Source organism: Pleurodeles waltl, chromosome 6 (assembly GCF_031143425.1).
Source record: "Pleurodeles waltl isolate 20211129_DDA chromosome 6, aPleWal1.hap1.20221129, whole genome shotgun sequence".
Lineage (NCBI taxonomy): Eukaryota > Metazoa > Chordata > Amphibia > Caudata > Salamandridae > Pleurodeles > Pleurodeles waltl.
In genome coordinates this window covers 1,674,367,021-1,674,394,930 of record NC_090445.1, presented here as the reverse complement: position 1 = coordinate 1,674,394,930, position 27,910 = coordinate 1,674,367,021, and the positions used below count along the sequence as shown (strand labels likewise).

Below are 27,910 nucleotides of genomic sequence, written 5' to 3'. Positions count from 1 at the left end.
CTATTTCCAGATCTCACGTTTCTTTCCCTTTTCATCCTTGCAATTCTATGGAGACAAAAAGTAATTCTGATTTACAGCTTACGTGTTTTTTTCCCAGACAAACCCTTGCCCCTGAAAGGAGTCTCTGCGTCTTTTATCTTTGATTTATTCCGAAATTCTTCTCCCTGTCCTTCAACCTAACTCTTATAACAAGTCCTTTGTTGAATCTTTTTGAATGTGGGTAGAATTCCTGCTTCGCCGTTAGCTATCACAATAGAACCGCTATTCTACCTAAGTACTCGATACCTGCGGGGGTAACACATGCAGTGTATAATGGCGTCTAAGCACGTTTGGATTAATAAACTTCCCACAAAGTTTAAGTTTCTCTGGCACTCAATGTTTATAATCCTGTAATACCTCTTCATAAAAGGTAGATTCAATCGCAGCCAGCATTTACAATACAGTTTACACCCTAACAAGTCGAATTCCAACTGATATACCATTTTTATTAAATATCCATGATGGCAACCTTCATTCCTAACTAGCCAAAGTCACCTTCAATTTAAAACCCTGTGCTGAGAAATCTTTTCTAGTGGTTTAATTGTATTGGAACAACCACATGCCTTCTTCCCTTGTTCTGAGTACCTGACAGTAGCTTTCCAGGAGCAAATAAAGACGCGTTTTCATGTATGGCTTTTCTTTTGACATATTAATAGCACTGGAAAGACCGATAGCATCGCACATAGCAGGTGAACCAAAGGGACAAACGCTGCTCTGAAAAAGCCATTTCTCTCAGGAGAAAAAAAACATATTTCAAGACATTTTCCATTCTGTACAGAAAATCTTCACCGAGACAAGCAGAAAACAGACTTAGGTCTCTCTTATGGTTTGGTGCTAATGGTACATACACCGAAACTGGTGGGTACTCAACAGAAAGCTAAAACAGAGAGATAACAATGTCAAATTGTAATGAACAAGGATATTACATTTCATTGGCTATGAGCTTCCGGTTTTGCTATAAAGTACTGGGCCCATGAGAGTCACTAGCTGTCCAGGTTCAGCTATGAGCCTCTCGGTAGAAGTGGAATCATCTGTGGGTGTCATGGTCAACATCTTAATGCCACCCAAATGTTCAATACTGTTGTGTGCTGTCTTCGTCATGGGATGTCTGCGAAGGCTCTGTGGTTGCTCAGTGTTACCCAGTGCTTTAAATGGGCCGGTACTCTCCGGTACTGAGTACCGGCACTTTTTTATTTTGAGAGGGAGAGTACCGGCTTATCTCAAGAAAAATGTAATACTTTTAATTGGAGAGTACCGGCACTTCTGAGAAACAAGCAGGTACTCTATTACAGAGTACCTGCACTTCTATTTTTCCATTTAAAGCACTGGTGTTACCAGGATAGAATAGAATGCATTTGAATCATTGCGGTTAGGTCCCAATAAACACGGATACTGGGTAAGCACTATCAGAAATGGCGACAGAGGTGGGACATGAACCAATCCATTCAAAGCATATTGCACTGTTACCTGTACATTAGAACAAGGGGAGTGGTTGTCAGATCTGGGACCCTTATATTGATCTAGATTGACAGGACAACCGTACCATTATCTTTTTTCACTGCATAAATCAGTGAATTCATGAAAGCAGATTTTGAATTTTGTGCACCTTATAACCAAAACAAGCTATTCAGCTACTAACATTTTTTCCAGCATAACCAAGCTGTGGTGGATTAATAAACGATTTTATAAGGTTCGTATACTTTTGAGCATTGATGTTTTGGGAACATTTATACCTGTTTTTATGAGCAACTATTTTTTCAAACAATAGGGACATCTTTACAGTATGATTTTAGATCTGAGAACACTTTTTTACATTTGAATTAAAACTGTTGGACACTCAGGAACTGAACCTAGTCTCTGTACTTGGAGAAATACACTAGTGGATATTATAAGTCCAAATAAGCATCCATGTCTGAGTATTCAGAATGACCAAAATACATTCTTATTAAGTTTTATTTGCAGAAAAGCACAGGCAAAATGACATTTATTTGGAAGACTTTCGCTGGAAAGTTATTAAGGAATAACTGGTTTGTTTTCGAAGTGAAAAATGATATTTCAGGATTTCCAAGCCAGACCCATTGTGCTAGAAAAAATTACAGTTTTGTGCCTGTTGTTATCTTGCACATTAAGAAACCAGATATGTATACATTTTAAAAATGAGTTTCTTCCACCTGAAAGCTTGTATCTCATTATATGGCCGATGGTATGCTTTAACTAGTTGTCCATAGGTATCTGCCTGGTTATCCAGAAAGATGGTAGCAGGACAAGCAGTGAGGAGGCAGGAGAGGCCGGTTGGTAGCAGGAGAGTGAATGGTCGGAGAGCAAAGAACAAAAGATGGGGCAGGAAAGTAGAGGAAGAAGAAATCGGAGAGTCTGAGAAATCAGGGCCTGACTGAGTATGAAATCATGGTATACTGTTGGAGATCAACTAGGGCAATCCTATGGGCATACTAAGACGAAAAGTAGAAGGCTGTTTCCTCCACAACCCGTAATTAACACAATCACATGCAGGTTTACTAGATACGTACCCCATAATTTTCCTAGGTGCTTTGTCTTTGGAGTGGACAGGGGGATCAAGAGACAAAGAGAAGCACCCTAGAGACACTAAAGGGTTAACTCTTGCAGTCACCTAGTCTCCGTTTACGTCCACCTGACAACACTTCCCCATTTAAAGCACTAGTCGTCCTGAAATATGTATGCCATTTTTAGTTGCAGTATCAATTTTGAATATGATAGCAGTGGTACCACTGAGTTGGGTAATCATAGAAAGGACCTCTTTTGTTATGTTATTCTGGGGGTTTACTGCATTTGCCACATAACCCACCATTGACTGCATAACTTTGAGATTTCAACAAAAATACATTTCGTTTCTAGATCAAACACATGAAAACTTACTAAAACCAGCGCACGTGCTTCATGCACAACACTAGCAGACCCTCCTAAAAGGTTAATTGGCCACCTTTCAATTGCTCAATATTGAACACAGATGTTCATTGTGTACTAATGAGGTGTAACATTTGCACACACAGAATTAACGGGGGGTAAATAACAAAATAGGGAAACGATGCTGGTACAGAAAATACCACATTCTACCGCATAATTTGGCTTTTTTTATGACATAATTTAGTCAATCCTGATGCATTATTTTTTTCCTATATTGCCACGTAATTTCACTGTACCAGATCCTAACACATGTAATGGCAGCACAATAAATGATAGCAACAACTGTACTTCGGTTATCAATAAGTCTGCACGTAGTTTACACTTAAACAACACATTATTATTTAGTTTGACCTTACATTGTTATTTTAAACAAGCTTACACTATGCTCAAAGAGGAATCCCTCCTTCCAGTGGGCATTGTCTGAGAACACGCTTGAGGTCATCTTTAGGCCATCTAAATCCTCCTGGGAGGTTCTCCCTGCCCAGCAGGGGCGGCTGGCCCTTTAAGGGGCGGGGCCGATGGATGTCACAGGCGCCCTATGGCGGGGCTCGGAATTCTGTCCCTCCCGGGCCCCCGTGCGTTGCGCTGTCAACCGGACCCAAACAATCATGGCGCCGGGAGTGTGATGCCGCCCGCAGCCCTGCCTGACCTGCCTGCCCGGTGATGCCGCGGGAGCCCCGGCGGGGAGACCTCGGCCGGCCGCGGCCATGAGCGCGCACTACGAGCGGGCGATCCGTGACCTGAAGGCGCGGCTGAAGCCGGGGGCGCCCTCCGGGGAGAGGGCGCGGTGCAGGGCGGTCCCCATGGAAGTGCCTCGGGGGGAGCCCGGAGGGCACGCACCGGCCCCCGGGGAGGGGCTGCGGGGGGAGAGGCCGCCCGTCCCCGTGGAGAGGCTGGGCCAGAAGCCTGGCGGTCAGACACCGGCCCCCGGGGAGGTGGTGCACGGGAAGGAGGCACCGGTTCCCGGGGAGGGGCAGGATGCAGGGTCCCCGGGGCGGGCACCGACCCCCGGGGATGGAAGCAGCGAGCGGAGCCCCGCCGGTGATGGGACCCCCCAGCGGAGCCCCGCCGGTGATGGGACCCCCCAGCGGAGCCCCGGGACCCTCCCCGCGCAGCCCGGCAGCGCCCCTCTGCCCGAGAACAGGAGGGGTGCCCGGGTCCCAGCGCCCCGGAGGTGCCCCGGACAGAGGAAGGAGGAGACCAGCCGGGGCTCCAGGCGCAGGAGGACGGTGACCGTGGACAGCTCCAAAGCCAAGACGTCCCTGGAGGCGCTGAGGACCAGCATCAAGGAGCTGTGCTGGAAGGAGGTAAGGGGGGGTCACCCTCACCCTGTCCTCGCTTTCAGCCCTTGCCCTGCACCACTTCAGTGTAAAGTGAGCCGGCCTGGCACAGCACGGAGTGCTCGGAGCATGCCTTTGTCACCTGCTTGGAGTAGCACAACCTTACCACAGCCGGTGCCACGCCTGTCCCTCTGCCCGAGTCAGTAGGAGGTGACCAGAGCCTGTTATTGATTCCCTGTGCCTGGTCCAGATCCAGGCTTGCATCCTCTGCCTAGCACACCACATAGGTACCAGAGCCTGCCATGCTACCTTCTGCTTGGCACAGCAAAGGGTGACCAGGGACTTTCAGTGCTACTCTCTGCTTGGTCCAGATCTAGGCTTGCAGATGCCACCCTCTGCCTGGCACACCACATAGGTACCGGAGCCTGTTATGCTACCTTCTGCTTGGCACAGCACAAGGTGACCAGGGTCTTTCATTGCTACTCTCTGCTTGGTCCAGATCTAGGCTTATAGATGCCATCTTCTGCCTGGCACACCCCATAGGTACCAGAGCCTGTTATGCAACCTTCTCCTTGGCACAGCACAGGGTGACCAGGGTCTTTCATTGCTACTCTCTGCTTGGTCCAGATCTAGCCTTATAGATGCCATCATCTGCCTGGCACACCACATTGGTACCAGAGCTTGTTATGCAACCTTCTGCTTGGCACAGCACAGGGTGACCAGGGTATTTCATTGATCCTTTCTGCGTGGTCCAGATCTGGGCTTGTAGATGCCATCCTCTCCCTGGCACACTAGAGAGTGGCCAGCTCCTCTCTTTGCTACCTTCCACTTGCCACTTCGCAGGGTGATCTGAGTCTTTCATTGTTGTTTTCTGTCTGCCCCAGCTCCCATATGTTATTCTGCCCAGTAGAGGGTGACCAGTGCCTGTCATTGCTACCTTCCGCTTGGCACCTCCCAGGGCGACTACAGTCTTTTTTTGCTACCCTCTGTCTGCCCCAGACTCAAGCTTACACAGATGACCCTCTGCATGGCACATCACACGGTGACCAGTGCATATTATTGCTACATTCTCTTTGTCAAAGTATAGTCTTACCACATCTTGTCACTGTTACCCTCTGCCTGGGCCAGTCCAGCGTGTTTAGAGTCTGTCATTGCTAACCTCTTTCAGGTCCAGGTCTGGCCTTGCAGATATCATCTGTCTGGTAGACGACCAGGGGATCAGACCCTGCCATTGTTTCCCTTTTCAGATCTGATCTTGCATATACCGCTTGGCACAGTACAGAGTGGCCAAAGCTATCATCCCTACTGTTTACTTGGCACAGCACAGCATGACCAAAAAGTGGCAGTGCTTCCGTCTACCTTTCCCACATGTGGGCTTGCAAATGCCTGGAACATTGCTGCGAAGGCTAGAGCCCTGCGAGGATTAGAACCTACCATTTTACCACTTTTGGCGAAGTTTTTTTATCACAAATTCTTACTAGTGAGATACTCCACTGTGAAAGGCTCACGAAGCCTGGTAACGTTACTCGCCCCTGGCAGTGCACAGTGAGGACATATATGTCCCAGGGCTGCCCCTCGCCAAGGCTAAAGGATGCTAAAACTGTAAGTGTTATGAATCGGCATGAGTGGGCCTACAAATGCAGGAGGATTAAGCAAACGTAATGGAGCAGTTTCTGGTTACTTCTTCTTTTAAACACTGACATTTGTGTCCAATTTTAAACATTTCTAAAAAAAAAACACAAATTACAAACCTTTGGTAAAATCGGATCTGCTGGATACTGTGGAAACCTTGTTTTTGTCACTCATAGCCTGATGGAGAGGTACTCGCCCCTGTTCCCCGCAGGTAATGAAAAGTGGGAGTCAGGGCAGGGGTCATTGGCACAGACTTTTGGGACTGAGGGATATTCTTCCCACAGTTCAGATCTGAAGTAAATGCATAGGCATTTGGGGTTGTTCTGGGACACTACCTAACCATGACTAGTGAAAAGTACTCTTTATAGGGTTAGGACCATCCATCCATCAATCCACCCCTCCCCGCCGGCTGGGCTGTTTGATTGCATCCTTTTTTCCTATAGTCAAGTTCTTTGACTTCAACTCCAGAAGGACGATTAAAGCTCTTCCTTATGTTGATGCTCCTTCCTGTCCTTTCTCTCGACCCAGCGTGTTTGCTTCTCAAAAACTGAGCACCGAGTTGCATGTTAATTAATGGTCTAAGGCTCAACTTACCTACGTGCAGCACGCACTGCCTGGAACACGGGCTCATCTGTTGGCCCTTTCCTCCTGTGTGTCCTTTCTATATCCCGTCCCTCCATTAGACCCAGCCCTGCAGTGCACTCTGTTCAGTGTGAGTCATGTACTGCCTGGCACAACGCGGGAACCTTTCGTTACCATCATAAGCTTGGCTCAGTAAGGTGCAAGATTGAGCCTCTCAGTGTCACTCCACAATGAGAAATTGAGCACTGAAGCGTGTCAGAGCAGCATCTAGCTGATGGTACAAACGTGAGTCCTTGAGCCTTTGCCTGGCACTGTATAGCGAGACAAGAGCCTGCAAAAACCAAGCACTGCATGACATAGGAGAGCGGAAACGGCAACCTGCTGATGGTGCTGTCTGATGGAGTCGAGCAGGAAGCGGGGTTTACTAATTATACCAATTTCCACGCAGGGCTATGCATTGAAGACCAGAGCCTTACCTTGACAAACCAGACCACCTCGATACCTTTGGGATCAGAACCAGCCAGTGCTACCCTCTTCATGACACGTGTCAACAAAGACGAGTGTGACCATGCCACGCCTTGTCTGCCATAGCATAGTGATGACTTCCGCCTGTCAGATCCTGCGACAGGCATCTTACAACAGGATCAGCCCCTGTCAGTATCACCTTCTGCCTGGGATAGTACAGTGAGGGCTGACCTGCCAGTGCCCCCGCCTCCTTTGCACTGCATGGTCTGTTACCTTCCCATGCTACATCAGGGAGGACTGAAGGCCACGTGCTCAACCACTCAGCTTGCATTTCACAGTCGAGGACTAGAGGGTGCACAGTCAACCCCCAGATGATCTCATAGCGTAGGTCACCACTCACTGTAATTATTTACCTGGTTAGTCATCTTTTTTAGAATAAAACACAGACTACATTTATAGCTCACACTACATTCCTGCATCTTTTTATGTCAGGCGTTAGCTAAGACTTTTAATTTTTTTAAACATATGTACAATATACAATATTCACTGGTCTGTTGGTGTGTCATTCACATTTTGCTTCCGCCCACTACAATATACAGTATGCGGCAAGGGGTCAACCCATTTAAGCCTCTGGTTAACTTCACTTTGAGAGACTCACAAGCTGGTTCACTTCTTGGCTGATGTTTTAATTTTTAATTTATTACTTTGATGTTGCATTTGTGTTTAGAGTCTGATGTGACAGGAGGACCCTTTACATTAGATGTGAGCACAGGCCATTTCCATGCTTTATCATTTCCTGTCTCCTGCCCATGCTGTTGTAAATTCCTTTTGGGGAAAGTCCTCTGTTTCTAACTTTCCCAAATGAACAAAGGCGACCCTAAAAGGAATTTCACAGCATAACAGATTGCATCCATTTAAAACTGTTCTCTATTAAGTTATCGAAAGCTTCAATATTATACATTTCAATTCACAAGTGGACATTTGTTTAGAACATGTTTATTCTAGCCTCAATTTCACCAATGGCTCTTTTATAAATTTTGCCCAGGAAGAAAACATTTGTTGTGTTTAGTTTTTAGCATTTGTAACATTTCTTTCCTTCTTTCCTTCTTTCTTTCTTTCCTTTTCTCTTTTGTGCTTTCTTTCCTTTTCGCTTTTGTGCTTTCTTTCCTTTTCGCTTTTGTGCTTTCTTTCCTTTTTTCTTTCTATTGTTTTCCAACTTTTTTCCTTCATTCTTGCTTTCCTTTTTCTTTCACTACTTCTTTCCTTCTTTCTTTGTGGCTGTTTTGTTTAATTCTTCCCTTCTTTTTTTCCTTTTCTTCTTTCATCCCTTCTTTCATTCTCGCTTGACTGGTCTTTCTTTCTTTCTTTCTTTCTTTCTTTCTTTCTTTCTTTCTTTCTTTCTTTCTCTGATTTTTGTTTTTACTTTGTCTTTCTTCTTCTTTTTATTTTTTTTTGTCCTCATTCACCGTGGCCGTTAAACCCCTCTTACTTTACCAGCAGTAGAGTAGTCCAGGCCAGAGGACGCCCTTAACTCTCAAACAATCCTCTGTCTACCTAGATTCCATGAGGATTTCAGAGCAGGGGGTAAAATCATTGGACCAATAACAGAGACAAATAGCTTATTATCACATGATGTTTTCGACAAATTACCATTACCTAAATCAATGTTTCCAAGTCAATAATGGGGCCCAAAAGTTCCCCCCAGTCCTATTACTTTTCCGTAACATTAAATCCAAATCCGCGGTACGAAACACAGTGTTAAGCCACTCCGAATATACTGGAGGGGAAACCAACATCCATTTTCTACATATTTCTCTTCTCCCCAACAAAATTACATAAAATAAAAATGTAAGTTTTAAGGTTGTACCTCTTCCACTCCTCCCCTCCTGATCTTGTGGTTGACCAAATATTACTAAAGGGAGAGATGCTGTAATTTCCCACTCCAATATACTCGAAGCAGTCTCACATACCTTTTCCCAAAAAAGACGACTATCCGGACATTCCCAGAACATATGAATGTCAGTTGCTTGTATTAAACCACATTTTGGACATTTCTCCTCCTGCCCTCCTTTCATTTTAGACAACTTCTCAGGAGAAATATAAGCTCTATGGATCGTGTAGTAGTGGTTCCTCCTCAAAGCAGCCGACTTAACTGTATCAAACGGAAAAGTTAATGACTTCTTCCACCACATATGAGCTAACTCTTTAGAGAACAGATTATTCCACAAAACCGTAGGAAGTTCGAACTCACCATCCACCCCTTCTAGAATCCCCCAGTACCAAGCTGCCACTCTATGGGGACCTACCAATGGGCTCGGAACAACATCTTCCAGAACGTTATGCATACCGACTCCTCCCTTAACCCCCTGTGCCCAATCCCTTATCTGCAAAAACTTCCATCTAGTCAGGGAGCCGCCTGTTTGTTGCTTCAACTCTTCCCAAGAAAGGAGGACCCCCTCCTGAAAAAGATCCCCCCAGTAGTCTATCCCTGCCCGTTTAATTGGTAAAGCCAAAACATCTTGAAAACAATCTGGTGTACCCAGAGAATCCCGGATAGGTGTGTTGCAGTTGTAATATGTTACCTCTGCGGCTAATCTAAGCTGGTACCAACATTCTGCCAATCCCTGCATAATTTTCAGTTTTATCTTTTTAAAGAACTTAGGATCATGAAATTTAAATAGGAAATTACTTGACGCACCCTTGATGGTAGAGGCCATCACGTTAAACATGAGACCCGTTGTTGTAGAATCTGGAGAAAGAAATAGAATCCTAGTATTCTTCAAAAGGAAATCCCAAGCATAATACTGTAGTTCTGGTAGTGCCAAACCACCCTTTCCCTTACACCTGCACAGCTTTCTCAGAGAAATTCTAACCCCTTTAGAACTCCATATGAAATCGTTTATAAGCTGCTTCATCTTATCTATACATTTTTTTCTGCATAGGGAGTGGGGAAGCAGAAAACAGGAAATTCCACTTGGGAAGAATGGACATTTTTACCAAATTAACTCTTCCAATAATTGTTAAAGGAAGATGAACCCAACCCTGCAATAATCCCTTACACTCCAGTAGCAGCTTTTGCTGATTCCTCTCTGCTAACTGCTTGATATCCTGGGTCACCAGGACACCCAACTACCTTATTTCCTTTTTACTGTAAGCCGATCTATACTCCATATTTCATGCCATTGTCTCCGTCTTTTCACATTTACCTGATAGCCTGATATTTTACCAAATCCTTCGGCTAATCTAAAAATCTCGGGGATAGCAGATGATAGATTATCTGTATACACCAAAAGATCGTCTGCATACAAAGCAAGCTTTCTTTCCCAACCCTTACAACAAAAGGGAGTAATCACCAGATTCCGCCTAATATTCCTAGCAAATGGCTCGATATATAGGTTAAATAGAACGGGGGATAGTGGACATCCCTGTCTAGTACCTCTTGTTATTGTAATGATTCCAGTAAGATTTCCATTAACGGGTATTCTTGCTGTAGGAGCCCTATATATCTGATTCACAACCCCACAAAAGTTATCACCCAAATTAGATTGTTTTAAAACTGATTTTAGATATCCCCAGCTTACTTGATCGAAGGCTTTCGCTGCATCAATAGTAACGATCCCCAAAGGGGAATCAAAAGACGTTGCCATATCTATAGCCCCAATCAAATCATATGTCAATTCATACAAATATCTTCCCTTTGAGAAACCCTTCTGGCCCGAATGTATCAGATTATTAACTACTCTATTCAACCTATCTGCCAATATCTTGGCAAACAATTTATAATCACTATTTAATAGTGAAATGGGCCTATAAGATGCGCACTTTCTGTCTTTCTTGCTTTCTCTCTTCCTTCCTTCCTTCCTTCCTTCTGTCTTCCCTTTCTCCTTCCACAAGAAGCTGGCAGCAGTGGATGGCATAATGACTGTTTTTCCTTTGTTTAGATTTGCGTTATCTAGGACCTTTTGATTTTACTAAAACTATGCGTACAACATAGTTATTTATAGGTTTTTTTCAGCCACACTTCAGTTGTCTGTGGTTGTGTCATTCACCATCCGACTTGAGCATGCATTATGGAGCAACTCATCACCCCACTTCATCCATTGGCTGACTAAATTAAGAGCTAAGGCATTCTGCTCTTTCACAAGGAGTACCTCCTCACACAAAGTAGTTCCCTTCGCTGCCAGGGAGTACTATGATAATGTGTGTGTGTTTTTTTTGTGACTAAAAACATTTTTGCCTTTGTTCAATATTTGTTTTTAGATCGGCAAATGCCCAGCAGTTTCTCAAACAATAAATGTTTGTAAAAGCCTTGACAAAGCAAAACAAGCATTTCCAAAAGACTAATGAACAACACCAGCCCTATTGGCTTTGCCAGTGTTTGTTTCCCATTGTAAATTTGATCTAGTTCAATCAGAAAACTAATACTAAAGACATCTCCCAATGAGCACACAACTGTACAAAGCCATATTCGTTATACAGAATACTTTTCAATCCTGTCATCCTGGGATTGCACACCTTTCCTGTGAACTTCTCACACAATTGCATTTTTCAGTATGTCCAATCCATAGTGCTTAGAGGTGGCTCCTAACTCCATAATGCACATTAAGAGAACAAAAAAAAATATTAACATTGTACATGCTATTGGTGCTCACAGACATAAGTATCACTTGAGTCCTCCTCTTCAGTTTCCTAATATTTTCAAACGGTTGCCCACTCATGCCTACTGCACTTTGCAGTATTGTAAAGATGAGCTCTTGCTAACTGAATGCATCAATTAGTGCTCTTCATGTAGGGCATAGTCGTGCCTGTGTGTGTGTACAAAGCACTGCATTATCTATTGAAACTTGTAAAAGACAAACTAGTTTTCTCCACAGTTAAAGATTCATGCAGTGAAGGAAGGGGCCCTCTTCCTCTGGGGAATGTCCCTTGTTATAATACTCCAAGTAACTTGCAGATCCCTATGCACAAGGAGGGTTCTCCAGGACTGATGTGGTGACTTAGAAGGTGTGAGAAGATAGTGTCTACTACCAGCAAAAGACGTACTATGCCTCCAACGTATCCAAAACGCCTCCGCCAGTCTGATCCTCAACGTACCCCGCCACAGCCACATCTCCCACCACCTGAGAAACCTTCACTGGCTCCCCGTGGACAAAAGAATCACTTTCAAGCTCCTAACCCACGCCCACAAAGCGCTCCACGACACCGGACCAGCCTACCTAAACAACAGACTCAACTTCTACACCCCCACCCGTCAGCTCCGCTTCACTAACCTCGCCCTCGCCGTCGTCCCCCGCATCCGAAGAAAGACCTCCGGCCGCAGATCCTTCTTATACCTCGCCGCCAAAACCTGGAACTCCCTCCCGACCGACATGCGACAGACTCAAGACCTACTCACCTTCAGAAGACTCCTCAAGACCTGGCTCTTTGACCAGTAACAACAGCTCTCCCCCTTCTCCCCCCCCAGGTGCCTTGAAACCCTCACGGGTACGTAGCGCGCTTTATAAATTCAATGATTGATTGTATATATTCTGGCAGGATAAATGGAAGCACAAGTCACGTTGATCAACTTGGTCACCTTCATAGAACAGTGCGAATTCTGGTAATAGACACCTATCTGGCTGATATCACCAGGGTCAAGTCAAGGTTGGTCAATCCATAAAAACAATAACAAGCTGGACAGTGTGAAAGGAATCACTTGAGAACAGTAACATAATCTAAACCCAATACTTTCAGGAATAACAAGAAAGGGTAAGTTATGTTTATTGAAACATGCCTACTGTAGGAGGGAAAATAAAATAGAAATTTGTCAGGTTTGGTGAGCTACACAACCACAGCTCCCATCTATTATTGATCATGTTCTCAAACATGACATTCTTGAAGACATGCAGTTGCTGTGTTTCATACTGTAATTATAACAAGATGTTAATATATAGTTTTAAACTCTTGCAGATCAAAATGACTATTTCTTCAAAGAAAATATAGGCAAGAAAAGTGGAAGTACCACTGACCAATGCTAGATTTTTTCACAGACTTTAATAATTATTGTACAGAAAATTCATTCTTTTTCTCCACAGTACTCTAAATTCCCCATTGATTGGTGATGTTAAATGTCCAGGACATGAAGTAAAAGTCTTTAAAAGTTGCACAATATCTACAAATATGTTAAAATATGTCACGAAAAAACCATTAAATCTGTTGTGCTATTTTAAATAATATAGGGGCTTATTTGGGCTTTGGCAGGATGTACTCCGTTCCGACAGATGCCTATATGGTTATGCAGTCAGAGACTTGCCTGGCTGTGCTTGACTGTCTCTGCTCAAGTCATATCTGCCTCTTAATTCACCTCTGCAGTATTACATTTTTTATTTTTGTTTTTTAATTAAAAAAGGAATTGGTTGACCGTAATATACAAAGCGCCTCATAGGTGCTTTGGACTTTTAAATGGGGCTGCAGATGCTTGTGCGGCTCCTTTTGTAATGTGGGTCGCGCCAACACTGTTTTGCACTGGTGAGATCAGGAAGGGGCTTTCCTTCATTTGGGTGCAGTGGGGCCCCATGCAAAGGTATTAACATGTTGCAATTGTGCCCCCTCCACATTAAAGACGTGGGCACAATAGCAAAGAAGCAGGAAACTCGCTGATCGTGCGCCACATAGAGATGGCGCACGCTCGCTGCTCGCCCTTAGGGCCGCTGTAAGGGAGGAAGGTGGGGAGGGGGTCCAAAGCCAGTGCAGTCTTACAGGGAGGGGTCGCTTCTCCCCGCCAAAGGGAGGCTAGTTCACTCCTGTAAAAGATGAAGTTGTGGATTCAAACTGCGGCCCCATCTTTTGTTGAGGGACTCTCCTCAGCCGCTGTTGAGTTCACGCCCCCTCTGAGGACGGTGGATTTGTGCCCCATTCTACACAAGGCTGCACTTCAAACAGGGGCAGTGTGCTTAATATGCAAGTCAGGCCCAACTGCCATTTTGTCCTTTTGCCATTGAGTCATTTATTAAATCACAAGCATGGTAGTAAAATAAACCCTGATTAAAGATGTTATTTAGGCAAAATGGACAGAAAGGTTATTTAATGCATGGTACTCTTTATTGAAATGTTACTTTTAAAGGAATTATTTTTTTGTGTCCCCACTCCTATTTATTCCATAACTGAAGAAAATGTCAACATGTCATCCGAAATGGGTCCTTATAAGAATACTTATAACACGCCATCGCTTAACCATCTTCATGGTGCCTTCTCTGGCAGGAACAGTGCAGCAGTTCTAGACCATGCTCTTAAACAGTGTTTTTGCCATTTTCACCTCTTCTTGAGTAGGTTAAATAAACAAACTTGTGCATGCCGGGAAGGGAGGAGGAAGTCCAGGTGGCACTTGCCATTGGTTCCAGATTAAATTAAGCAGGAGTCAAATAACTTTATTTAGGGGGACTGGCTACCAAACGAGAGGCATTCTGAAGTCCCCTATCGCCTTCCAGATGTTTTTTTCTGTCCTGGCCCTAGTAGATGCCGTCTTATTTGTTGGAGCTTGACTTGCTAGACATTCTGAACTTTTAGCCCAGGGTTTGTGTTTTTCTTCTACTAGTCACACAGCTTCTGATGCCAGGGACTGCCAAACCTATATACACCAACCTGGTGTGTATTTGTAAAACACTAAAACCTGTTACCCAACAAAGCCGGACTGAGAACCCGAAGCAGCCCTGGCAATTTTGTCAGACCAGCCCCTGCAAGGAGCTGAAAGCGAGAGTGGGTGAATTATGCTGTATTGCTGCTTTTGTTACTGGGGGGCGATATTGCAGAACCATTGCAAAGCGGGCCCCAATAACCAAGCCGGCCCCACCCCTCCAGCCTCCCGGGGAAACGCCCAATGCCTGCTATTGCCAGTCCGGCCCTGTTACCCAACATCGGGTCCATGTAGCACTATATTTGGATAAGTGAAGCAGATTTAAAAAAAATTCATTTAAAAATTGTTTTCACTATAAAAGTACATTTGGCTGGTATATCAGTACAATTCGAAACTTGTCCCAGAGCCAGCATCATACAATAATACTATTTCAAAGCTGCTTCAATAGAAAAGGTCTCCTTTTCAACATTTGTAGGATTCTCATTTTTGTGTTCGACCGGTCACAGTCAGTGCAGAAAAGTCATCCTGAGCAAGGGTTTCGTGCAGGAGAGTCGTGCCCAGGGCTTTAGCTGACAGATTGCCAGTCTAACCCTTCTCTAAACGGCTTAGGAGTGATCTGCACTTAAGGATGTCTTCAGCTTTGATGCCAGCTAAGGCGGGCATCTGCTGTCTAATCAATAGGATTTGGAGCCGCCTGCTTAAGAGTTATAAAGTACCAGGAGATTTGGCAGAATAGGGGAGAGAGGGGCGATAGACAATTCATAAGGACATGTTCCATATAAACCTTTGTCGCAGTTATTTTTGGAGGCCATGTGTCCTGTAAATGACAAACCTACTTTAAACCTTTTTATGCCAGGAAGGAAGGATTCACATTGTCTTTCCACTCCATTACTGAGCAAGTCCTGAGTGCTTTTGGATGGAGTGCTTTTTATAAGGTTTTTTTTTCTTTCCGCTACTTAGAAGACATTTATGTCCATCTACACACTGTATTGATTGTTCCCTTGTGTGCCTCTCGCATTAACCTTTGTGTTACTAAAGGCAAGGATGCTCTGCAAAGGAAGCCAAATGCTTCTGCCTATCTCTGCTCTAAAACTCTCAAAATCAGAGCCAAATAAATACAAGGAGGCGGGTGATGGAGTGAAGTGTTGCACAAGAGCAGGTGGAAGGTGAGCGGAGTTGCCTGGGTCTGCCTATGCTCCCGAGGGTGGCGCCCAGATCGCCGGGTGTGGGAAAGCAGAACAGGGTACACAAATAAGGGCCTGGGAGTGAAATGTACAGATAGAAAAGGTGAAGGGACGGTGGACCTCGGTGTTTATGGTCTTTCTTATTTAAAGACCTTGCATGCTAAAAGTTAAGGCAATCTTTGAGTATCAGTATTGTCTTTGGAATTCCAGACATTGACCCACGCTTTGGATGCTGCTAGAGAATTAGAAAGAGATTTTCCATGGAGGTCTTCCTATTTTTGAGATCCTCCATCATATCGAAATCGATTGCACTAGTGCTTCATGTCTTTGGGAAGACTTTTGCCCTACCATGATTGATGACCTCAGTGAGCAGGAATTATTGGACCAGTTTTCTGATCATTCGGTCTGTTGAGGTTTGATGACGAGTTTGGCAATTGATGCCTCAGATTGCTTGATTGCTGGCACCGAAGAAGGTTGTAGACTGGTTGCTATTCCACAGAAGCATTATGGGAATTATTTTCAACATTAGGGCAATCTCTGACATAATAGTGGACCATCGCCGGTACTCTGTGGGAATTCTTGGCAACTATCTGGCTATCACTGGGATAATAGTGTTTCATCCCAGCCACATTGTGGGCATGTTGATGATATTCTTGATATTCCCACTCTGGCCCTATTGAGGCCATTCTTGATAAAAGACTAGGTATCCCTGGCATAGCAGTGGTCCATCCTCAAATTAATCACCATTCATGGCATCATTCATGCTGTCTCGGGCTTAATGGTACAGGAGAATTAGGCAGAAGAGATAGGTCAGCACAGATGTGGTTGCTGGAGTCTGTGGGCCTGCACTGCCCTAATGCAGCAGCGTGCACAGCAGCAGCTTGCACAGCAGCAGCAGCTGCTTCCTGTTTTTCAAGATGGAGGCAAAAACTGCCAAACTATGCAGAGGTTACATACACTGGAATGGACATCAGTAAGTGCACATTGCGAAAGGTAGTGTGCATTATTTAGATATCTACAGTACATCTCTTAACCACGAAACTCTCACCTCTCTTCAGTATTAAAACATTTTCCACAGCTCGTCAGCTCTACCTCATCTCATCTGTATTGCTTCCAGTGTTCTGCAGGGCAGCACTTAAAAGTAATTCGTGGCAGCACAGTCTTGTTTTTCTTCACTGAGCTTAGAGAAATCTGCAGCGTGGCTTTCAGTCCATTTCCTCCTTGTGTGCTGTCTCTCTCTCCATGCACTAGGCAGGACACTTGTAGAAAAAGGTGTGATTTTTGTTTGGATTTTAAAACTATAATCTAATTGGCAACCAAGAAAGAAGACGATTGGAATATGTACTGATGAAAGCGTTTTTATGAGGTGGGGGCAGTGATGATCGGGACTGTGGACCAGGATGCGAGCGGCGACAGTGTTCGATATGGGCTTCCGGTACACTGAGGATGTACCAGTTGACATCCAGGAGGGATACCAAGAGGGGGCAAGAGCATGGATAGTGAGAACCTAAAGTAACAACAGATCTAATTTGACATGTGTCTTTTTCAGACTTTTCATTCACTGACAAACTAAGAACAAATAATCCGTTGCATCCACACAACAAACCCAACTTCAGACCAACACAAGGTGTAGTAGTTGACATCAGCTGGATCCTACGGTGCCGGCCAGTTAGCAACAGGATTGCTTCATTGTTGCCTTTATAGACAAGGAATGACTGCTACTGTAGCACCGAGAGGTTTAGGTCCACATTATCCTTCAAGTACAGCTTCCTTGAGCAAGAGCGAAGCTGTGTGTGTTGCTGTTGCTGGACACGCCTGCATGGTACAACCAGCTTGTACTCCACTGCTTGAAATGCACCACACAGTCACAACATTTCATAGACATCCCTATGAGCAGCCAGGGAGGACAGCAATACAGCTCTGTGAGCTGCCGCAACCGCCTAATTTACTAAAATGGCAAGGACAATCTGTTCATCACAATTTCTACAGGAAAACGATGGTCTTACATTTGTATCAAGGTGACACTTCATGAAAGGGTAAAGTACTGCAGAATATCCCAGAGCACAGCACTGTCATGGGCCAGGCCATAGATCCTTTGCTCTCACTTGCAGGCCATACTGATGTGATAGTGTCAAAGGACTCCTCTAGTATGACTAATACCTTATCGATGATCACCAAAGACAGCCAGGTAGAGATACTGGAAGCCACTGACTCACTAAGTCAATGATTGATGTGTCTGTTTGGCGAGGCAGCAGTTTAGCAAGACTGATGCACTGAAACTGTGCACACGAGCAGCCTGCGAGGGATTATGCACATGAAGATATCACAAAGTCCTAAGTTTGCACCTGATAGTTCTGAACACAATGATTTATAACCCAAACATAATGAAGAGTAAATAGGGTCTTGTTATTGAGACATTTGCTATTATCTCTTTGGTGGGGACTCTTACTCTCTCAGAGAACAGGTCTTGTGTCTGTCTAGGACAAGCCATCAGAGTCTACAGAAAACACAGAAAAGTAAGAAGGTTTGAAACTATAATTGCAAACAGTGTTTTAAAGAACACAACTGAGATAGCACTTTAGCAGTTGACAGACTGACTGTACATTTCTTTGTGCACCTGATGTCCCAGAGGACTAAATTAATATTATGTAATAAACCTACAGCAGCATAGCCGTATTCGTCTGGGTATCTGATATTTCCCAGTCTGGATGAAAAGGACAAATGCTGCCCATACCACAGAAACCTGCCTTACAGGAGGGCTGTTTCTGTTTGCTCATTCATGCAGCGCACAGGTAAACTGTGACCCACCTGCACCTGTGACTGTTGTACAATGGGATGCAAGGAAAGCCATGAAGCGGCTTCTGTGTATTTCATACTAAACATGGCCCTTAAATGTTAACAACCATCTTGAGTTTTGTAAGAGTTGATAACAGTTTAAACATCAATAACATACAAGGGCAAAATATAATTTTATCCCCAGTGGTTTTTGAGACAATGTTTTGATAAACTGCATACAGTAATGCTTTTTACACATGGGCGCCAATAATTTTCTGCTGTGCCATTAAGCAAGTGCGATATGCGTAGATACTAGATAAAACATAGCCCACTTCCAGTTCATTTACCACAGATGTGCTTTCCGCACCTGACCCAAATGTTGGATTTTTGACTTGGGATCATTTCATGAACAGAGGCAAAACAACCCATGATCCAACTTCATATGAATTCATGTTTAAAGCAATTGAACCAGTGTAGCTTTGGCAGTGATGTATATTGATTTGCCAAATGAGACAACCCAAAGGCCTGACCTGCAGTCCAACAATCTTTCTAAAAAATGATCTATCCAACCCAGTATTAGCAAGTCATCTCTACAGCAGGTTTCTAAGTGACCTAGCAATCTTCCGTCAATTCCCTTTCACAGGAACGAGGCGATAAAATAGTGATATCACGGAGGGTATTATCATGGTTCCACCAGTAATATTCAAGGATGCCTTCAAACAGCTGATAATCAGGGGGTTCGTGTCTTAGTCCACAAAACTGCAGCAGTTTTGCATTTTGCACAGAGGACACAATCAGTACTAGAGACATTCAAACACCAGGAAAGCTGGTCCCCTCTAGTAAGCAGATGGATGTCCCTGCACTCGGATGTATTGCAGGCTGAGCTAGATGGAAATCATGTTTGTGGCAGAAATGCTCACATTTAAATAGAAAGCTTCAAACCAGATCCTGGCATATTTTTACAGATTTGTGTTTGGTAAATAAACTTTCTTACCTTACCCAATACTTTACCACAGTCGAGGTGGAGAAGCTCTATGGTAAAGGATAGGGAAAATTAGTCAAGTGTATTAACCTTCATAATACATCAGTAAAAATATATTTACTTAAATATTAGTGTAAAATAATGTGAGATATTTAAATTTAGAACAAAAATGCTACAGCGTTATTAACTTAATTTTTAATTAGATCTTTATCTAAATATAGTAAATTAAATCAAAATTATTTTAGTTTAAATTAAAAAATAAATTCAAACATAAAGTAAAAGCATTTATTCATTATATATTAACAATTATTAAAGTGATGTACCGAATTAAGAGTAGTTTCATTATATTTTAATTAAACATAATGATAAATTAATGTAAAAAATAAAAAAAGGTTAAAATATCTTCAAATTAAATCATATTCTTGTTTAGATTTATTTTAACATTAAGGTATTTATTTACATTTTACTTATTGTAAATAATTTAATTTAACATTATTTCATATGAGGTTTTAATTTAGGTCCCTACCTCCAATTTTCAATATGAGAGTGTTGCGATACCAGTGGTTGGCCATGTATGGTGCTGAACTTACTACTGTTTCTTTTTGGCAGTGTTAACTTAGACTCACAAATTTGACTCCACCACCTTATTCAGTATACATATAAGCATATACTTTTGAGTAACTTTACACTCTCATTTTGCGAGTAGTTCAAAGTTGAAAAGTTACTCAAAAGTGTAAGACTAAATTACACATGTAAATTACTCTCAAGTGTAAGTTACCTTTGTGAATAGCTCCGAATGTGTTTTGTTGTTTTTAGTAAAAATACGTTTTTGTCCATTGTGGCAAGACATATTTCCTTCTGAAGGCAACCATTCACAAACTCCTCATTAACTAAGCTCATTTCTCTTTCCTCTCTTGTCCTGGAAACACTCCTGGCTTTTGTAAGAGTAATTTTCGGGTTGCTTCCAGGACTGTAAACACCAAACAAAACATTTGAAAATGCCCACAAAGTTACAGCCGCGAAGATGTTGACATGACTCTGTATAGTCACTATACGAGGCCCCATCCTCTTTTTATCCTCTCATAAAATACATACTCCTACAGGAAAATACACTGTGAGGGTGAGGCTATCCACATAGTAGAAGTTCCATTCCAAATTCTTAATTTATGAATCAGGAAGCAGAATCTACAACTATAAACTCAGATTTTAATGCTTTTAAGTGACAATTAATAGTAGTAGGTACAGACTGAAGAAGAGGGTACAAACTGCAACTGGCATCTGAAGCAAGAGGGCTAAAGGGATATGTCCCTCTTGTTAGGTCTGGCTGTGACATCTTTTAGCTACTAAAATCTCATGTCACCATAGCCACAACCCAAAACATACACACACATTAAGGAGCTTTGGACAGTGCCTTTCCCCCCCACACTCACACTTCAGTCTTTGGTTTGTTTGGGCAAACACCCTTCAGGCACTGGCTTACTGGTTGTACATCGTATGTTCTGAGACAAGCCCATTGCATTTTTCGAATTAATGCATTTTGCATGCTCACTATGAATTGAGACCTTGATTGAAGTTGTTTCTCACAGGCCACACTCTATGTATTGTACACAAGAACAGGTTGTGCATGTGCACACACACACACACCCCCACCACACTAATTTCCACCCACCTCTCCCCACAAATACATAATGCTGTGAAGGTGGTGAAATGCTTTGACCCGCTAGGGACACCCAAGTTAACCGTCCCACAGCAGCCCCTGCTCTTGAAGCATTGGTGCTCTTTTATGGCGAGGATAGCCAGAAGGTCAACACGAATCCTCCCAATTTTGTAAGGATGGGTCACAATTATGTTGGAGGTAGTCAGAATGGTGCCAAGAGTATCCAAATAAAATGGGAAATAACCTAAATGTCACCAAGGATGCCTACTAATATGTCCCTGATGGGCCACTGTTGTGAAGGGATTACTAAAAGTTTGCTGAGGATACCCTCTAAAGTATTACAGATATGCCACTGTTGTACCTCAAATAGCCAGGATGTCCCCTAAGAACGCGCAAACATATGTCATATTTGGTCTGCTATCATTTTAGTTAAATTTATGTATTTATCTTTGTTAGACCTGGCACCCCTGGTTTTCCTTAACTTTTTGCCTTCTGACTTTCTGTTTTGCTGACTTCATTGTTGCTGGCTTTAGGATTCTGTGCATTTTCCCACCGCTAACCAGTACGAAAGTGCAGGTGCTTTGTACTCTAAAATATGGTGATATTAGCTAATCCACAATTGGCATATTCAATTATTTGTAAGTCATTAGTAAAGTGCACTAAATGTGCCCAGGGTCTGTCAATCAAATGCTACTAGTGGGCCTGCATCACTGATTGTGCCACCCACTCCATTATCCCTTTTAACATGTCTCAGGCCTGCCACTGCTGAGGCTGTGTGTGCAGTTTCGAACCGCTATTTCGACCTGACAAGTGCGCCCACTTGTCAGGCCCAAACCTTCCTTTTTATTACATATAAGTCACCCCTAAGGTAGGCCCTAGTTAGCCCCAAGGGCAAGGTGCAGTATATTTAAAAAGTTGGACATGTACTTTAAAGTCTAACATGTCATGGTAGTGAAAATGATTAAATGTGTTTTTCACTACTGCAAGGTCTATTTCTCCAATAGGTTAACATTGGAATTACCTTGAAACAGCCTTTCAGTGCAATTTCCAATTGGGACTAGATAGAAATTTGAAGTTTGGTGTCTCTGGACTCATAATTTCAAATCACAACTCATGATGAAGTCAGATTTTGAATTGTAAGTCTGGAAATGCCACTTTTAGAAAGTTGGCATGTTCTTACTTTAACCATTCTGTGCCTGGCCTGCCTATCTCTGAATACACATCTGGGGTAGGTGACAGCTGGGCTTTGTGCATTCCTTTACACAGCCACACACAAAGGGAGCTGCAGAGTGAAATTTACATGGTGATGGCCCATCACCAGGTTGATAGGCCTTCCTGGGATAGATGGGAGGTAGTACCTGACACATACACCTGAATAGGGCTGTGCCTGTCCCCACACAAAACGCTGCATAACCCCTGTAGAGTGTCTAGAGCCAGGAAAAGAAGGACATGGAACTTGTGCACTCTAAAGACCTCTCTTTGAATTCTCCCCTTCTTCAAAGGCTCAACTGGGCATAAGTACCTGACCCCAAACCTCACCAAATCAGTGCACTTCTGGATCTGAGGACCTTTGGCCAGCAAGAAGGACTGCTGTGCTGCCAGGAGGGACTGCCACTCTGCTGAACTGTATTGTTGTGTTGGTCTGCTGTCTTTTGCCTGAGAGTGAGAAAGACTGGATTTAACTCTCCATAGCCTTACAAGAACCAAATGACTCCAAGGGCTTGCTAGCTTGCCTCCTGATCTGAAGTCTCAGGGCCATCAAAGACTTCCCCTAACTCTGCTTCAGCTGCTGGACTCAGCCAGCTGTGAATCCTGTCCTGCCAAGAGGTGCCAATCCAGTACTGGGCCTTAGAAGGGTACTATGTAGCTGTTTTCTGCAAAAATAAACGCTGTTGTGCCGATCGGAACCTGTGCATCCTCTCTTGATGCTGATCCATTGCCGTTACCACTGAGGTCAAGGACTCCGCAACACAGAATGCGTGTCTCAGGATCAACGCATCAGCAATAACTCCAGTGCATCACCTTTGCTGCGCAGCTCGACCACGAAGCATCGCCTTCATTGCAGAGGGTTCAACGCTGCACTTCGAGTACACTGATTTGATGACTGCATGGCTCGACTATGACGTATCCCCCAGACTGCGCAGATCAGAACTGACGCATCACCTTCGCATCACCTCCTCGACTTTGACGCAGCCCTTCATCCAAGGTACTTTTCAGCAGGCCCTGCATGAGTCCTGTAGCTGGGCTGCTCTCTTTCATGATCGGCCTGAACTTTGGACTTCCCGTGGCCTAGCATGACCTCAAGTAACCTTTCAGCTCTGTTGACTTCTAAGGACTACATTGCAGTTTATTACTTAAAAAATCATATCTTGAGTTATACTTATTAAATTTTTGTTGTTTTGGTCTTGATTGACTCAGATAAGACATGTGGAGTCTCTTTTTGGTGTTTTCACCGTGTTACTGTAATTTAAGTGTTGAACAAATACTTTACACATTACCTCTTAAGTTATAAATCACAGACAATATTAACTTGATTGGAGGTCACAATGAGTTAGACGAGGAGCTCACAGAATTTAAAAGCAGCACATACCAGCCACAGTCGTCAGTAGACTGCAAGGTGGGTGATTTAGCAAATTTCAGGACTGATACTTTCTATTGTATAGATAAGGAAACCACAGAGAGAGTGACATCTATCCAGCTCCTAGGCTAGGGCTTTGAGGTTTGCCACACATTAAAGGATCTGTTTGTGTTTTCTTTAAGCAAGCTATCACAAATAGCCACAATGGGCCAGATGTACAAAACCTTTTGGCTGTCGCAAATGGGCAGATTTGCAAAATCGGGCCAATTGTGAACACAGTAAAGCATTTTTGTTTGTATTAATCACAAATTGTGATGCTGTAACACTTTACAGAATCACAATTTGCAATTTTGAATACTTACAGATTCTGTATTTTCTGTATCGATTTGCAATCTACTAGGAGTCCGCATTTAATAATTGAAAGTTTTCATACATTAAGAATAGAGGTTTCCTGATTGGAATTTGGTAAGAATCGCAATTAGGAAATCTCAAATCTTACTTTTTTGTGCATCTGTCCCAAAGTGCTTTATGTTAGATTGGTACATTTATATTCTTGAGTGTAAACTATTTTCACATACTTCACCAGTCACTACCTTGAATCATGGAGCAATATAGGAAGCACATCTACAGCTTGATAACTAAATAATGCCAGTGGGCCAAATAAGCATGTTTTTATTTAATCTCTTTTGTTTCTATATTTCGTAGGTGGAGATCGAGAATTTTCACCTTAAATGTAGATTTACTTAAACAAGTTAACTAGTTAATATATAAATCAATATCGCTCATCCTTACGTTTGGGATAGGCAGTCCCTACTAACATGTGTTGTATAGGCAGTTCCTACTAAGATGGGTTGTATAGGCAGTTCCTACTAACATGGGTTGGATAGGTAATCCCTCCTAACATGTTGAATAGGCAGTCCCTAGCACCATGTGTTAAAGAGGTAGTGCACTTCTAACATGCGTTGGATAGCCAATTCCTATTAAGATATGTTGTATAGGCAATCCCTACTAACGTGTTGCATAGGCAAACCCTATTATATGTTGGATAGGCTATCCCTCTAGAGTTTTACTTAGGCAATTCCTCCCAAATTGTTGAATAGGCAGCCTCTACTAATGTGTTGAATAGGCAGTGCCTACTAGCATGTTGGATTGGCGATTATTCCTAATGTTTTGAATAGGCAGTCCATCCTAATGTGTTGAATAGGCAATCCCAACTAACATGCGTTGAATAGGCAGTCCTTAGTAACGTGGATAGGCTGTCCCTAGTAACATGGTGAATAGGCAGTCGTTACTCACGTGATAGGTGTGCACCCTATTCTACTGTGTAATCTGTTAGTCAGCCTGGAATCTGGAATTCCCTTATTATTATATGATAAATTGCTGAACCCTTATTTATTAGAACACAGTATGGCTCGATTTTTACTAACTTGAAACAGAAACCTGGTGGCGCCCAAGTTTTAAGGGTACCTCTAAACATGATTAAATAGTTTCAATTTTAATGAGAATTTATAAATCAAAAAAAATATGTTTACTACTGTTAGAATTGTCTGCCCTTCCTTTATTTTTGCCTTTTATCATTTTATGAATTGTACCTTCTCTGCTTTCTCTTTCTTCAGGGGCATCATGCCCTCTGTTTTACCCTCTCTACTATACCAGGGGCTGCTCTTGTTGGGTAATTAGTACTTATTTTCTTCATTATAGGAGGTAGGCTGGGTTACTTAGGATTACTAGGCTGCAGGCTGTAAGCTGCTGGGATGTTTTGTAAATGTGAAAAGGCCATTGCCAGTCAACCTCATTGCTTGCATAACACATATCGGATGATCAAAGTTGTTTGTGTCTGCGTCCCAGACAGGTGTTTGAGAGCAGGCATATTCGTTTTTAAATGTGATATTCAAATTGTAGAAAGCAAGTGAATGGTTTAATAGCACGTATAACATTAATATTACCATAAAGCCTTATATTATTGTATCACATGTTTTCACGTGAACTCAGCTACATCGGAGAGTTAACAGAGCACAGCTATATCTATAAGAAATGGACTGGCTTAATAGAGTAAAGAAGAAGGCGTGGCATTAAAGACAACAAAACACCTTCATCTCCTTGGGGACGTCAGGGAAGGACCTGGTTTTGTATTACTAGAAGGCAAAATGAACAGGTAACTTTAGAGGCATCTTGAATGAGTCTCTGCAGCTCCTACTGATTCAGGTAGGCTGTTACTAGAAGAAGAAGGTGTCTCGAGTACAGAATTTAAGCAGAGGCACTCTCTTTCATCCTCTAAACGTGAGTCAGCGTTACTCTGGACACCTGACTATAAACAAGAATGACCCTGACGCATTCACATCCTGTGACAAACTTAACAAAATGAGACACTCAGTTGCAAGTATAAGATGATTAGAATATTTACCAGCCATTTGCCTCTTCTTCTTTTGAAGTCTCAAGCTCAAGAATTTTTGTAATATGTAGTGGTGCCAGATCTAAGAATAATTGTTGGAAAGTAATCAAAATGATGGCAGATTAGTGGTCTGGGTATGGCAGTAATCTGCACCTGCGCTATCTTTTAGTCTTCCTAGAGTTTAAAGAATATGTGTATTACGAATATTGTGGTACAAAGTAAAATACATAAGAAGTAATACATTTGGTGGATAAGGGGGAACTAAATGAAGGGGAGAAGGGAGGGAGAGGGAGGTACATAGGTTATATATCCATAGGTGTTTGATTACAGCAAATCCTAAATAATAAATCATATAACAATCACATACAAAGATATAATCTAAAATAGGAAGTCAGGGAGGTTAATGAACTCCTTGAGCATAGGGTAACCGGGCAAATCACAATTTTGCAGAGTTGTCAATGTCATTGTGTAATGGGTGTCCAAAGGGTTTTCTGCTTCAAAACCAGTAATTTAGGGTGCATAGAAGCAGTGTCCAATCGATGACTGTAGCAGACTGCATACCACCAAGCTTTAAATGACAGTTACGAGAAATCCTTCCAATGTCAAACTTTTTGCGGAAATGCAATTGCTAGTAATAAGTCCAATATTTTCAAATCAAATGAGATATCTGCCCAGGCATCAGATATACTACTCAAAATACATTGGCAACAGAATAGCGACTATTTGGAATGAAATATAAAATTGATTTTATCCCAAACTGGAGTCCAAAAAGTGGAAACAAACAGACATGTGAAGAGCAAAAGTTTCAAATCAGCTTGTAGAAAAGAACAAGTCCAGCAAGTATCTGGAATATCTGGGTTAATCTTGTGTAGGAGATTGAGTGTCAGAAAAAGCCTTTTGCAAATAAAAAAGAGTGTTTGCGTCATATTTGCTGCCAGGGAGGATTTCCTGATTTTAATCCAAACGTGTTTCCATGTTGATGTGGAAAAGGTAGCGGAAAGGTCAGTTTCCCATGCTAGCTCAATGTTAGATTTAGGCCTGTCTGTATCAATGTATTGTTCGTGGGAGTAAATAGTAGTGGCTTTAGGGTTTGTGTGTAAAATTTTATAGCAAGATTATTGATAAGTGTTGGATTATATGGAGAAATTTGTTTAAAACTAAGATATGCTTGCGAAAAGGTCTTCTGTAGAGATGTACATTTTTGTTTGGAAATTGGATGGAAGTTTAAAGGGGCCTGAGCTTGTGAAAAGTATATTAGGGAATCTTGATTGAACATTTGGTTGACCCAGACTAGCCCTTTTTTATCTCCAGGTTGGCCAATAAACAGGACAGTTATTAATTTGTATATATTTATAATGCTGAATGGTAGAGTTCATAAAGGAACATAAGTCTGTGGGATAATAAGACATGTTTGAAGCTAACAATTCACAGGTGTTCCTAAGGATTGGGTTAGGACATTTCTGAGGTTTTCTCATGAAAGTTAAATATTCAAGAAATTAAAAAGGTGATAAGAACTTGCGCTCCAACTCTGTCCATAATGGAGTATATGTTAGGGAATTAGATTGTCTTCATAAGAGTGCTTTATGGTATTTGGAGTAATCAGGAAAATGTACTCCACCCTCAGACTTGAGGCGTTGTAGTTTTAGTAGAGGCATACAAGGCTTTATTTTGTTCCAAAGAAAAGAGGATAATATTGAATAAATGTTCGTGTATGATTTATGAGGAATATTTAAAGGAATGTTAAAGATGGTGACGAGAATAATAGGAACTAACATCATCTTAATAGTAT

The 27,910-nt window shown here is 42.6% G+C and overlaps 1 protein-coding gene across 1 annotated transcript in view; it reads left to right on the top strand.

Moving 5' to 3' along the window:
- The first annotated feature begins 3,497 nt into the window (after positions 1–3,497).
- TTLL11 (tubulin tyrosine ligase like 11) overlaps positions 3,498–27,910 on the top strand; it is a 490,512-nt gene continuing 466,099 nt past the window's right edge. The window contains exon 1 of the mRNA XM_069241682.1: positions 3,498–4,289. Coding sequence (XP_069097783.1) covers positions 3,690–4,289 — 600 coding nt within the window. The 5' untranslated portion in view covers positions 3,498–3,689. The remainder of the gene's footprint in view (positions 4,290–27,910) is intronic.